The sequence below is a fragment of the Astatotilapia calliptera genome, chromosome 9 (assembly GCF_964374335.1).
Source record: "Astatotilapia calliptera chromosome 9, fAstCal68.1, whole genome shotgun sequence".
NCBI classification, from domain to species: Eukaryota; Metazoa; Chordata; class Actinopteri; order Cichliformes; family Cichlidae; genus Astatotilapia; species Astatotilapia calliptera.
The window spans coordinates 31,575,247-31,588,417 of record NC_137430.1 but is presented as its reverse complement, the minus strand read 5'-3'; the positions used below and the strand labels follow the sequence as shown (position 1 = coordinate 31,588,417).

The 13,171-nt window shown below is 43.5% G+C and overlaps 1 protein-coding gene across 5 annotated transcripts in view; it reads left to right on the top strand.

The window, feature by feature from the left end:
• Positions 1-13,171, top strand: part of LOC113029692 (uncharacterized) — an 84,965-nt gene that overhangs the window by 65,483 nt on the left and 6,311 nt on the right. For 4 of the 5 annotated variants that reach the window (XM_080306764.1, XM_080306760.1, XM_080306765.1 and 1 more), the window contains 16 exons: positions 626-736; positions 2,223-2,324; positions 3,314-3,418; positions 3,550-3,663; positions 7,174-7,278; positions 7,658-7,762; positions 7,959-8,066; positions 8,887-8,997; positions 9,483-9,599; positions 9,678-9,788; positions 9,899-10,003; positions 10,096-10,200; positions 10,809-10,913; positions 11,120-11,212; positions 11,554-11,646; positions 12,295-13,020. In XM_080306764.1, the coding sequence (XP_080162890.1) occupies positions 626-736; positions 2,223-2,324; positions 3,314-3,418; positions 3,550-3,663; positions 7,174-7,278; positions 7,658-7,762; positions 7,959-8,066; positions 8,887-8,997; positions 9,483-9,599; positions 9,678-9,788; positions 9,899-10,003; positions 10,096-10,200; positions 10,809-10,913; positions 11,120-11,212; positions 11,554-11,646; positions 12,295-12,501 (1,797 nt within the window). In that variant the 3' untranslated portion in view covers positions 12,502-13,020. The remainder of the gene's footprint in view (positions 1-625; positions 737-2,222; positions 2,325-3,313; positions 3,419-3,549; positions 3,664-7,173; positions 7,279-7,657; positions 7,763-7,958; positions 8,067-8,886; positions 8,998-9,482; positions 9,600-9,677; positions 9,789-9,898; positions 10,004-10,095; positions 10,201-10,808; positions 10,914-11,119; positions 11,213-11,553; positions 11,647-12,294; positions 13,021-13,171) is intronic. The other variant, XM_080306762.1, reaches the window with a different exon arrangement.

The following is a 13,171-nucleotide window of genomic DNA, read 5'->3' as shown; positions in this document are numbered from 1 at the left end:
AGACCTTACAAGCAATTAAATAACAGTTTTATCCAAACTAGTTAAAACTCATACATCACTCATTAGTTTGTCCTTGTACTCCTGATATTATAGTACAAGTTTACAGATATGCAGCTGTTTTATGTTTATATGCAACATATCTAATGTTTGACAGTCTGCAGTAATTATTATTATTACAGTAATTATTATTTTCTTCACAGATTCATAGACCTTAAGCATTTTTTTAAATGTAGGACTCTTATTTCTTTATAAAGAAATGACACATTAGCAATCAGTTGGTTTTTGAAACACGATTAAAGCAAAATCCAAACAGAAGGCGGCCGGTTTATTCTGCAGGCCTTTTAACTTCACTCAGTTTTTGTATTCATTTGTGCATCACGCTGTGAATTCCTCATTTTCACAGTTGGAAGTCAGCTCGTCTTATTTTTAGACAAATGAACGAGTGCGCTTTCAGACGCAATCCAGCACCAGGATGAATTAGTCATCTGATGTTTTCCTCCCTAAATTTATCAGGCTTCTGTTTCTCTGCGTCTCTCTTTTCAAATCCTCCACATCTCCTTTTCTTCACTTATTTAATCATTTTTTCTTCCTCAGTCCTTTTTGACTCTCTTCTGTCTCTCTGTAGAAGCTCTACAAGGAGAAATATAATCGGGAGAAGGGGAAGTCCAGCTACACCAACATGAAGACGCTTCCTGAGGTGGAGCACGCCATGGAGGTCAACAAGAAGCAAAGTGAAGTAAATATTTACCTGTCCGTCTGAATCAGTGATACAACAGCTGTTATGTAACGTTTGTTCGTATAACTGTGCCGACAGCAGCTCATCAGCAGAACTTAACAGTTTCTCTATTAAATTACAGTAAAACACAACAAGTAACAGTTATTTTGCAGTGCATCTGCCAAACCACTGTTCATGTTTTACTGTACTCTGCTGCATAACATTGCGCTGTCTGTGATTGGTTAGGCAAGTCTGATACTGAAGCTCTGAGCCGACTGATTTTACTCGTGGCTTCACCATCACCATATTTGTGTGTTGAAACTGGATCTGACGACTGAGAGCACAACGTTTGATTAATGAGTTGTTAACCAGTGAATGTGTAACCTGGTCCATCCTTCTATCAACTCCGAGGAGAACTGTAATTAAAAATGGACATTGTGTTTTATTGAGCAATGGTGCAGCATCATTACATACAAATACAACAAGACAAACTCACAGCAGGTGATGGGAAAAGAGGCGAGTCAGCGTTTGCACAAGTCGATCAAAAATTTACTCGACTTCACGCTGCATCGCAAAAAACCTCAGCTGAGATTCTCCAAACACCACCGACAATCAGCTTATTAAAGCAAGGAAGGACAACGCTTGGAGAAAACGAATGAAATCTTTTTATTCTGAATTCTAAAACGATGCTGCCGTCAGTTTTAGAGGCGAATATTTGTGCTTTTCCAGAGCAAGTGTATGAAATCCCAAGAAGTCATCAGGAAAACGTTCTGTAAGGTACATCAAGGAAACAACAAACCTCTAACAAACTTCTAGATACTGGAAGTATCTTTGCAACCAGAGGAGGCGCCACCTGCTGGCCATTAGAAAGAATGCAGTCTATGCACAGTCTATGATATTAGACCATTAGCTGTTATTTCAGTCTTTCTACAACAGTGTCCTTTGACGGTTAATACTGTAAAATATTATTATATTCACCTGTTGAATGTGTAAAATAGATTGCATGAATAAATATGTTGGCAAGAGACATGATTTGTGGTACCAGAAGCTTTCTGTTTCCATTTATAGTCCACGATTATGTCAGAGCTAATAATAAACTGGAATAAAAGGTGGAGGAAAAAGAGTCAAAGCTACCAGAGACAAACAAAGATAGTTGTCATCAGAGTGCAAGTGGAAAAAGCCCCACTGAGATCTGAGACACACAAGGGAACACAGGAGCGACTGGGAAAGGACTTAATTATATGATTTTTGTGCTAAAAGTGAACACCGTGGAGCTGTGCATGTGATCATCATGCTAGCTAAGTGGCTTTACTCATAGTGTAGACCTTCTGTTTCCCGACAGCAGCTTTCAGTGAATTCAGCTGTTTTTTTCTGTTTTTATGACCAGTGTGTTTAACACCTGCGTTTTATTTATGTTTTTAATTTTGAACTTCACTGCACTTTTGTTTATGTTGGTTTTATTAGAGTAACTCCTCCTTTTCTCCTTAACCTCCTCTGCTGGTCTCAGGTCAGCTACAGGAAAGGTAAAGAGGAGCTTCATCACTACAACACCATCCCAGACAGACCTGACATCGTGAACGCCACCAACGCAGCTAAACTGGCCAGCGATGTAAGCGTGTGTGTGTGTGTGTGTGTGTGTGTGTGTGTGTGTGTGTGTGTGTGTGTGTGAACATGTAACCACGTTCCATCCAACACTCATTTCCATGACAACGTTCCTGTTCAGCTGCTTCTCTCTGAGTGGAAATGCTGATTAATTATAGAAAATGTTCTGCGCTTAACACTGAACTGTCATTATGTGCGAGTGTTTTGTAGCTTTATGGGAAAGTGTGACGTGTGTGTGTTTGTATTTCTGTCTTTGTGAGGACTTGTTTTGGAAAGTGGGGACATTTTGACCCGGTCCTCTCTTTGGGACAGACCTTCAGGGGTCTCTTTGAGGGTTTGGACTTAGAAGTAGAAAGTATGTGTTCGGCTGTAATAACATCCACTTAGTGTTCTTTGTACTTTACAAACAGGAACTAGTAACAGCTAATTCAGTGCTAACAAATGTACACAGACAACGATGCACCAGGTTCACTAACAAGAGGGTTTGTGGAGAATACAGCAGACGTTGTACGATAATGTCAACATTTAAATAGAATTTTGACTTTATTCTCAAATTATCAATAATATATTATTTATATATTTATTTATTCATTAATTTATTCATTGTGTGGCCCTAATACACTGCAGCAGTTTTTAGTTTGTATTGAGGGGCTTTGTCTCTGATTGTTTTCAGTTGGGTTTACTTATTTTTTACCTGGTTTTGTTAGTATTAGATGCTGTTAATATATATTATGTGGATGATACTGCCAAGGGCAAAATGTAAGGATTTTGGAACAGATATTACAGTTAAATCTCCTTACTCCCACTCAGACGTCTCAGTCTCAATAAATATCTGCTCCGGCGCCTCCTGATGCTTGTAAAGTTCACAGATTTATCAAATTACCTAAAAACTGAAAGTAAAATAACTACGTTTAACTAAAATGTCTTTTCACAGCTGTTTTAATCTTTTTGTATTTGTTTTATTTAGTCTTTCTTGTGTGTTTGTGACATCTACAGGTGACCTATAAGAGTAATACTAAGCAGCCCGTCTACAGTGACGAGTCTCTTCTGGCCAGAACCGACATCCAGCACGCCAAAGAGGTCTCAAAACTGGCCAGCCAGGTAACACATAGCCTTCCCAGCATGCACTAGTAGCCGCTTTGCAAGTGAGCACTATAATGTGTGGTTAAAAGACTTGGAAAAGATACACTTGCATTTAACAGCTGATGTCTCTGTTTATCGCTCTCCTGCAGGTGAAGTATAAGGAGAGCTTTGACAGACAGTTAAAGGGGCAGAAACCTCAATACAACCCGCTGGACTGTGTTTCCTTCAAACAAACGCAGGCTGCTGCTGCTCTGGCCAGTCAGGTGAGTGAACCGTGGTCACATGATCAGTCACACACAGGTTGAAGTTCAAATAAAGCATGTGATGATCGTTCATCAGGTTTTTTTCTGAATGTAGGTCAGCATAGTCTAACTGGGTGAGTATGAAAGTGCACCACAAAGGAAAGCTGTTAAAATGCCTGCATGTGTGTGCTGTGTAGTTTAGTGTGTCCATAGTTTTCTATAAAATTCTTTGTTTTTATTTTATGCCTAATGGGAAAGCAGTGCAGAGTGGGAACAATATTTTACTCTTTGACTTCTGTGGGCTTCATTATATTAAAGTTGGGTGTTGTTCAAGCATTATGCTTTAATGTAATCATTTTAGTTACTTTTTTAGTTACTGAGTATTTGAGTTTTTGTGAATCTCATCTCTGATTTTTGCGGATGATGTGGTTCTGTTGGCTTCATCGGGTGAGGGCCTCCAGCTCGCACTGGAACGGTTCGCAGCCGAGTGTGAAGCAGCGGGAATGAGGATCAGCACCTCCAAATCTGAGGCCGTGGTTCTCAGCCGGAGAAGGGTGGAGTGCCCACTCCGGGTCGGGGACGAGTTTCTGCCCCAAGTGGAGGAGTTCAAGTATCTCGGGGTCTTGTTCGCGAGTGATGGGAGAAGGGAGCCGGAGATCGACAGACGGATTGGGGCTGCAGCTGCAGTAATGCGGACGCTGCACCGGTCCGTCGTGGTGAAGAGGGAGCTGAGTGTAAAAGCGAAGCTCTCAATTTACCGGTCGATCTACGTCCCTACCCTCACCTATGGCCACGAGCTGTGGGTAGTGACCGAAAGAACGAGATCACGGATACAAGCGGCAGAAATGAGCTTCCTCCGAAGGGTGGCTGGCCTCTCCCTTAGAGATAGGGTGAGAAGTTCGGCCATCCGGGAGGGGCTCAGAGTAGAGCAGCTGCTGCTCCACATCGAAAGGAGCCAGCTGAGGTGGTTCGGGCATCTGACAAGGATGCCCCCTGGGCGCCTCCTGGGTGAGGTGTTCCAGGCATGTCCCACCGGGAGGAGGCCCCGGGGCAGACCCAGGACACGCTGGAGAGATTATATCTCCCGGCTGGCCTGGGAACGCCTTGGTGTTCCCCCGGATAACCTGGAGGAGGTGGCTGGGGAGAGGGAGGTCTGGGCCTCTTTGCTTAGGCTGCTGCCCCCGCGACCCGGCCTCGGATAAAGCGGATGAAGATGGATGGATGACTCATTCTTTTTTTATATTTTACAGAATAATCTGATTTTTTCCCGTAGATCACCTGGAGACATTTTTTTTCTTTTAGTCACTGAGATAATCAAGTCGAAGAGGGAAAAAGCTGTGTGTGTGTCGTTCTCTTTCACACACACACTCACGAAAAATTCAGTCTGTTGTGTGGGCGTAACCATGGCAACCTTTCTAAGGCAAATGGAGAGGGATTGTGGGATGAAAGCTGGAGAAGTTGAAGAGGTTACACACACACATGCTGGTCTATCTGCAGTTGTGAGGACATTTATTGATATAAGCATTCCTCTTTCTCTCGCTCTGAACACCATCATCACTATTAAATATTAAACAAATCTAAGCCAAATATGAGCCCAGCTCTAACATGAAACCTAAAACTACATCTGAACCTCGGGCAGCCCCCTGGAGTTCAGATGTCTTTACAAAGTCACCATAAATTTCACTCCAAACAAACAAAAAGAGAAAATAAGAGCTGAACAGTGAAAAGAAGCACCATACAAGCACAAATAGACACACACACAGAGGCAGCCGTTTTCGTCCACTCACTGCCCACACAGCTGCAGGAAAGAGCCTCCCCACTTCACCGCATTACATAACAGCTTGTTGTGTTGAACGCTGCCCGGCGTTCAGGAGTGCTGCACGTTCACACAGTGCTGCATTTTTAGAAAAGCCTCTCTTTGAGACTCAGCATCATGATACATAGGCGGATCTCTGAATGCAGGTTTTTAGTAGAAGAGCTTGTTGAAAAGGGGGCTGAAACTGGAACCGATTTTGGCAACACAACTGAAGAAAACATCAAAGTAAAGTGTTATATGTGGAACTCAAAGGGAAATTTCTGTTTTTTTAATACTTCTCACACTTTGCTGTTTCTGCAGACGGTAGAAAATGTGGCTCGTGTGATGTTCTGACCCTGAGATTGGGTTTGCTGTTTGAACAGCATGATGATGAACTGAAGCCAGAACATCTTTACTTGGCAGAGAAAGAAGAGAGCTTTACAATGACTGACCCTGATGGACATTAATGTCTGTAAAATGTCTGCTCATCTTTAACCTTTAACCAGGAAACATAATCACCACACGTCACTCTGAATCACTGTGATGCTGGATCCGTTTTGGATACCAAAGGCCCCAGTAGTTCTCGAGCACAATGGCACAGTGATTTTTTTTAACCCTCTCAGGCTCAAATGAAACTTTTTGTTGCTAATGCACAACCAAGTCCTGCAGTGGTGCTTCTGAGAAAAAAAACTCAGAAAATATGTATGTGGGGTAATCAGGTTGTTAGTTTTTAACTGCTGCAAATCGGCAACGCCTGCCTTGAGAGGGTTAAACATATGCAAACATGGAAACATGGTATATAAGGTGGAACCAGAGTTTGTACTCACCTAACAAACCACCTCGGCCACCTTGTTCAGCACAGCCTGAGGCACCTTTCTGTCTTCTTTGGATATTTCTGAATTTTGTTCCCTCGCTACTTCAATAATGTGGAGTTTCAAAGGTCAGTGTTTAAAAAAAAAATCTGAAAATGGTCAGATACAAAGACTGAAAATGAGTGAAAAAAACCTGTTTTGAACGTTTGGAGAGCTCATTACAAGAAAGTCTGGCTCCTCAAAGAAAAAAAACGAGGTGTGGATTGAGACCTTTACACAATAAAACATCTTTGGGAACGTTTTTTATCCCACCTTCTGCAGATTTATGACTAATAACAGTCCCCTTACTCTTATTTTGATAGTTGAGCTACAGCTAACCAGCTGTAAACGAGGCCTGGCCTTTCACGTCGTGCTTCTTTACTATGGTCTGCAGAGTCACTGTGATGGTGGACCTCCGGATGATTAATCTGCTTCTCCAGAAAGAACCTCGTCCATGTTTAGACTTAAACATTTCTATAGCGCGAGGTTCAGTTAGCTTTGTGAAAAAAGTAGCTGGTAGAAATACCCTCAAAAGAGCTACTTCTTACTTTCTTTGAGATTTGTATTTGACATTTCAGAGCACTTTGTCAGTTGTACTTGAGTAAAGACGTTGCATCTGTACTTCAACTTTTACTAGAGTGTTTTTTAACACAAGTATCTGCACTTCTTAAGTGCAGAATGTCTGTACTTCTGCCACCTCTGGCAGAGCATCACTTAAAGCTGCACAGATAAGTGAGTAAAACCAGAGTGAACGGGAACAAATAAATCTCTTTGTTTTGTGATTGCCAACCTCACCATTCCTTAAAGGAATCACATGTGCCCTGAAATCATTTTAAAACCCCTGGAAAACCTTGAGTGCTGATATGCATTTTTCCTGTCTTCCAGGTGAAATATAAAACCAACCAGAACCAGAAACCAGACGGTTCTTCCGACCTCCCGAACCTCCTGCAGCTGGAGCACGCCCTGCACGCCACCAAGCTTCAGAGCAATGTAAGCCACATGCTGTTAGACAATAATTCAATATGTTAGACTGTCAGAGAAAAACTAGCTGTTTCATAGAATAATAACAAAGATTATTATTTTTGTTAAAGTGCTACGATGCAGCCTTCAAAATAAAAGTCTCTGCAAAGCCCATGCGGATGTTGCAGGAGTTAATAAAGAGTTTAACATCTGCTACCGACACACAATTACAATAACAGTCCTGCATTGTGCTCGTGTGTCTTTATTTATTTTATTTTAGTTCGTTGAGTGAGGACGTTGTTGGACTGGACTCGGGCTTATTCAGCCAGCCTTCTGCTTGTTGAATAAGCCTGTGCTTATATAAATAGTCATCTTGTATAATAGTGTGTGTTTGTGTATATGTGATCAGGTAGAGTATAAGAAGAAGTACGAGCAGACGAAGGCTCATTACCACACAGCTCTGCACACGGCTGAACAGCTCCACCACAAGGAGAACGCAGTGCTGCACAGCCAGGTACACACACACACACACACACGCACACACACACACGCACACACACACACGCACACACACACACACGCGCGCACACACACACACACACACACACACACACACACACACACAAGCAAAAGCTTTCATTGTCTGATCATTTCTAAACTTTACATTGTGTAAGTGCGTCTGATGGGTTTGTGTGCTTTGTTGTCTTCAGGTCAAGTACAGAGAGGAGTATGAGAAGAACAAAGGTCGCTCCCTGATGGAGTTCGGAGACACTCAGACCTACAAGGTGTCCAAGGAAGCACAGAAGATGCAAAGCGAGGTGAAACGTCTCTGCAGCTCTGACAGAAACAGACTTTATGTGTTTCTTTAGCTTTACACTCCAGTCAGACGTTTCACTCTGAGCTTTGGATCCAGCAGATGAAGACTTCAGGTTTGGCGTGTTGTGCGTCTTTGGTTGTAACTTTTAAACTTTTTATGTGACATGTAGCAAATAATCCAAACAATATTTTGGCCTGCAGACTGGAGTGAATGAGTTTGGAGAAATTAAAGTGTTTTTATTTGCACAGAACACAGCGAGCATATATCTTCACTGCCTATTATAGAACTTTGAACACTGATTTCACAGCTGAGAAAATCTAAACCTAAAATAAATCATAACTCATATAATAATACGACTCCAGAAGGGGCTTAAATCAAGGAAAGCTATCATATTGTTTAAAACAGAGTTTAAAGTGTATGAGTGTCGTACAGAGAGAGTTCACAGCACAGCCACAGGTTATTAACGCTCTGCTCGCATCATGAACGATGCTGCAGCGTGGTGTCACTTCTTTTTCTGTCAATCGTTAACAACATGAAAACAAATCTGTTGTATTTTAGAGAAGCTGAGATCAGTGTGTGCCACCTGCTGTGGATCTGTGCCCCACAGTTTGACCAGTTAGACTCCAAATCAGCCGCTGAAGGAAACACCAGTGAAGCTCGGGCACGATGAAGCGATCGTACTTTTGTGGGGGTTTACAATTATTGGTTGTACAAGTATGAGGGTTATCGTGCACCTGTGCCTTAAAAAGCTACAAATATTAATGCTGATCACGTCTATCTGTGTGTCGTTGTTCTCTCACTGTGCTGTGTGTCTCTTACAGAAGGAATATCGGAAGGACTATGAGGAGCAGATGAAGGGCAAAGCCTTGGTGGACATCGACCAGACGCCTGGATACCTGACAGCGCGCCATGCTAGCAGCCTGCTGAGCGAGGTGACGTAGCCTCAGAGGGATGAACTATTTAAAGCCACGTTAGAGGTTTGATCAAGCTGTGCTCAAACCTGGAAGAGCAGATAATCCACTGATTTCCAACATCTTTTGGCTTGTGAAGCACTTGTGTTGTGGATTTTGGTGATTGTTCCTTTTTCTGGTTTTTTCTTTTCATGTCTTTTATTATCTGAACGATTGAAAGACAAAATCAGTGAACCCACATATATTTGTTTTAAAGAGTTTTAATAAGAGGAGGAGCTAAATGTATAGAGTATTTTGCTTATTTAAACAATATATGGCAGATTCTAAGGAGAGAAGCAAAGAAATCAACACATTTTTAATCTATTTATGTGAAATGAAGCACTTCACAAAGAAAAAGAACAAACATTTGGCTTTAATCAATCAAGCATTACTTTTAAAAAAATCATTTACGTTTTCATTTTTAGTTTCCCAGTTTTTGCTCTTTTTTTTTCGCCCTTTCCTTGCAGAAAGAGTACAAGAGGGACCTGGAGCAGGAGGTGAAGGGGCGGGGCTTATCTGGTGTTGGTCTTGAAGAGACACCTGAGCTGCTGAGGGTCAGAAAAGCCAATCAGATACTGAACCAGGTAAACTAAAAACACACAGATTTCTGAAAGGTGTAAGTGGCCTGATCTGAACTGGAGTTCCAACTGTGGTGTTCACAGAAGGAGTACCGCAAAGATCTGGAGAGGGAGATTGTGGGGAAAGGCATGGAGCTGAGTGCTGATGTGCTGGAGATGCAAAGAGCCAAGAGAGCCTCACAGATCCAGAGCCAGGTTTGTGTCACCGGATTAAAGTAAATGGAAGTTCTTTCTCGGACATCTTATTCTTATAAAACATGCAGCCTGCGAACATTGAGCTGATGGTTTCTGTCTGCCTGATGCAGAAGTCGTACAAGCAGACGGAGCAGCTCAGAGAACACTCATACGGGTCGGTTACAGACACTCCTGAGCTGCTGCACGCCTCCTACCTCAAAGACGTCTACAGCCAGGTCTGTGTGTTAAAACAAGATGCTTTAAGTGAAACGACAAGTTCATCCCTCCAATCTAACCCCCCCACCTCCCCCGCCCCCCCTCTCTGTAGAAGAAGTATAAAGACGAGGCGGAGCGACTGAAGGGACGCTACAGTCTGGTTTCTGAGACCCCCGAGATGGAGAGGGTCAAAGCCAACCAGAGACACATCAGCTCTGTGAGTGCTCGGTGTCCCCACCATCTGTTCACTGTATTCCTGTTAATTATGATCGGCTAAAAGCTTTGACGTTTTAGTTCCTGTGATTTTTATGTAACTTCAGGACAATGAAACAGTGTAGTAAATGCACAAGATTGTTGTCATTTTTAATCTACTTTTTATTATTTTTATTGTTGTTCATAATAACGTTTTCTTCTCATTTTAGTAATGATGACTTGGTGAGCACATGTTATTCTCTAAAAATGAAATTCATGAGTCATAAGCACAAATGTTTAGATCCGAGACTGCAGGCTTTGGGCACGTACACAGTAAAGTCTGTTCTTCGGTATTTTTCTATAAAAATCTTACACTACTGCCACAAACACCAAGAACAAAGTGTGCAAACGTAGGAACAGACATTGCATTTTCAGTCTACATTGATTGTATTGCTGCTATTTCAGAGATAAAACAATTCTTCGTTTTCAGGACTGGGATGAAGTTTATTAGCAAAGTTTTGCAGGGTCATTGTAGTCAGCAGTCACAGGCGGTGATATGTCTAAAAGGTTATACGACATAACTCTAAAGTGTTATTTGCACACTTGTTACAGCAGCGTTTTCTTTCCTTTTAGCTGCGATACTGCTGGGACTCAAAGATGATGAGAAACCTGACGTCATCGGTCACAGAGACGCCAGAGATCGTCCTCGCCAGAGAGAACGCCAAGAAGATCAGTGACGTACGTTTACGGTTGGAATCAACAAACTTGTTTACTTGCTTCAGAAAAACAGTTTGCTTTTTTTATATGAGTGAATGTTAAGCTCAGAGAATCAATCTTCAGAACACTGAAGTAAAGTGTGTTTTTGAGTGGGAGTGGAGTTTAAGTAACCGCCACCAACAAGCAGCCTTTATAGCAGCAGATGACTCACCTCCAGCTCTATTCAGGTCCGGTACAGGGAGGAGGTGGGTTGTGGCACCGCAGTCATGGACACACCTGAGATGGAGCGAGTCCGACGTAACCAGGAGAACATCAGCTCAGTGAGTACGCAGACAGCGGCCTCACAAAGTGAGCAGGGCAGCAGTCAGCGAGTCGTGAGGTTCGTTTGCACGGTCATGATGTGGGGATGAGGAGCGTGAGGACCGAGTGTGGCTCTGGGGCAGGAAGTCAGAGTGTGAGCGAGTCAGCTAATAGAACAGAACAATCATACATTCAGAGAGTGTCTCAAACACACTAACTACATGTTGGAGTCAGTGCTGGCTGACTGACAGCTTGTCCACTGCTTGAGTTAAATAAGCAGCTAATAACAGTAATAGTTTAGCACCACCTGATCTGGCTAACCTGATGACACCTGACCTGACATTTCTGATTTTGCCACCAGGTCAAATACAAGCAGAGTGCAGTGAAGGCCACCAGCGTTGGAGTGACTCCAGAGCTGGAGAGAGTCAAGCAAAACCAGGAGAACATCAGCTCGGCAAGACACACACACACACGCACGCGCACACAGACACACACACACACACACACACACACACACACACTCCTCGTGCCTATGGTACGACAACTTTTCTCGTGCCTATGGTACGACAACTTTTCTCCGTGCCCCTGGTACACCGCTCAGAAACACTTTGCCACACACACACACACACACGCACGCACACACACGCACGCACACACACACACGCACACACGCACACACACACACGCACGCACAAACCAAAACAAACCCTCAGTCAGTTCCTCCAAAGTGTAGATTATCTGAAGCGTCCTGGTTGTAGTGGGAAGGAGGCAGACGGTGTGTTAGTGATCGATCTGAATCACACAAACGTTTTATTTGCTACCACCACACTCAAATTGTCTCTTCAACTGCTCGCTGAGGTCAGAGGTTTTTGATAGGACGCACTTCAATCAGAGGACAGCTGATGAATGAAAGAAGAGCAGAAGTGATGACCGGGCCAAAGTGTGCAGGGAGTGAAGTAGAGAGGAATTTTACTCTGAAGGTTCTGAAACATAAATCTGCAACAAACTCAGACACACACACAAGTAAGTAATACAGTATTATCTGTATCTGTAATGTGTGTGTGTGTGTGTGTGTGTGTGTGTGTGTGTGTGTGTTAAATAGGTGAAGTACCAGCGCGGGCTGCAGGAGGTGAGGGGGCGGAGCTGCAATGAGCTGGACACACCTGAGTACAGACGTGTCAGGAAGACACAGGACTCGGTCTCCATGGTAGCAGCCTGGTTGCTGTGGTTCCCACCTGTGCAGTGGGAGGAGCTAACACAAGTGATGAGTGACGTGGCACCAAGCGTGGGACCGCAGCACGGATACTAACAAACACCAACAAGCTGACAGCACGGAGGACAGAGCAGTGTGTGTGTGTGTGTGTGTGTGTGTGTGTGTGTGTGTGTGTGTGCGTGCAAGTGACCTTAATGAGTGTGGTGTGTGTCCACAAATAAAGATTTAAAAACACTCCCTGTGTGTGTTTGTTTACTTGCTCACTGACTACATGCATCCTGACCTGTGTGTGTGTGTGTGTGTGTGTGTGTGTGTGTGTGTGTGTGTGTGTGTGTGTGTGTGTGTGTGTGTGTGTGTGTGTGTGTTGTGCTGTCTAACACTAGACTGTGTTTAAACTGTGTCTCAGTCACTGACACTGACTCCTCTGCTCTTCACAGGCAAAGTACCACGAGGACTTTGAGCGGGCGCGCGGTCGAGGCTTCACGCCGGGGTTGGACGATCCCAGCATGGAGCGCTACCAGAGAGCCAATCAGATGATGGGAGAGGCGGGCTACAACAAAGGCATGCACCACCAGGTGACAGAGATGGACAGACGACCAGGAGGCATCATCGTAGGTTAGTGAAAGAGCCTGTGTGTGTTAAGGATTCAGCGGTTGGTGTGTCTGCTGGCTGCTGTGTGGTATTGCACCAAGAAAGGGATTGGCCAGCAGAGTCACATGACACAATCATCTGATGTTGTTTAGTTGTTGAATTCTTTATTCTTCTT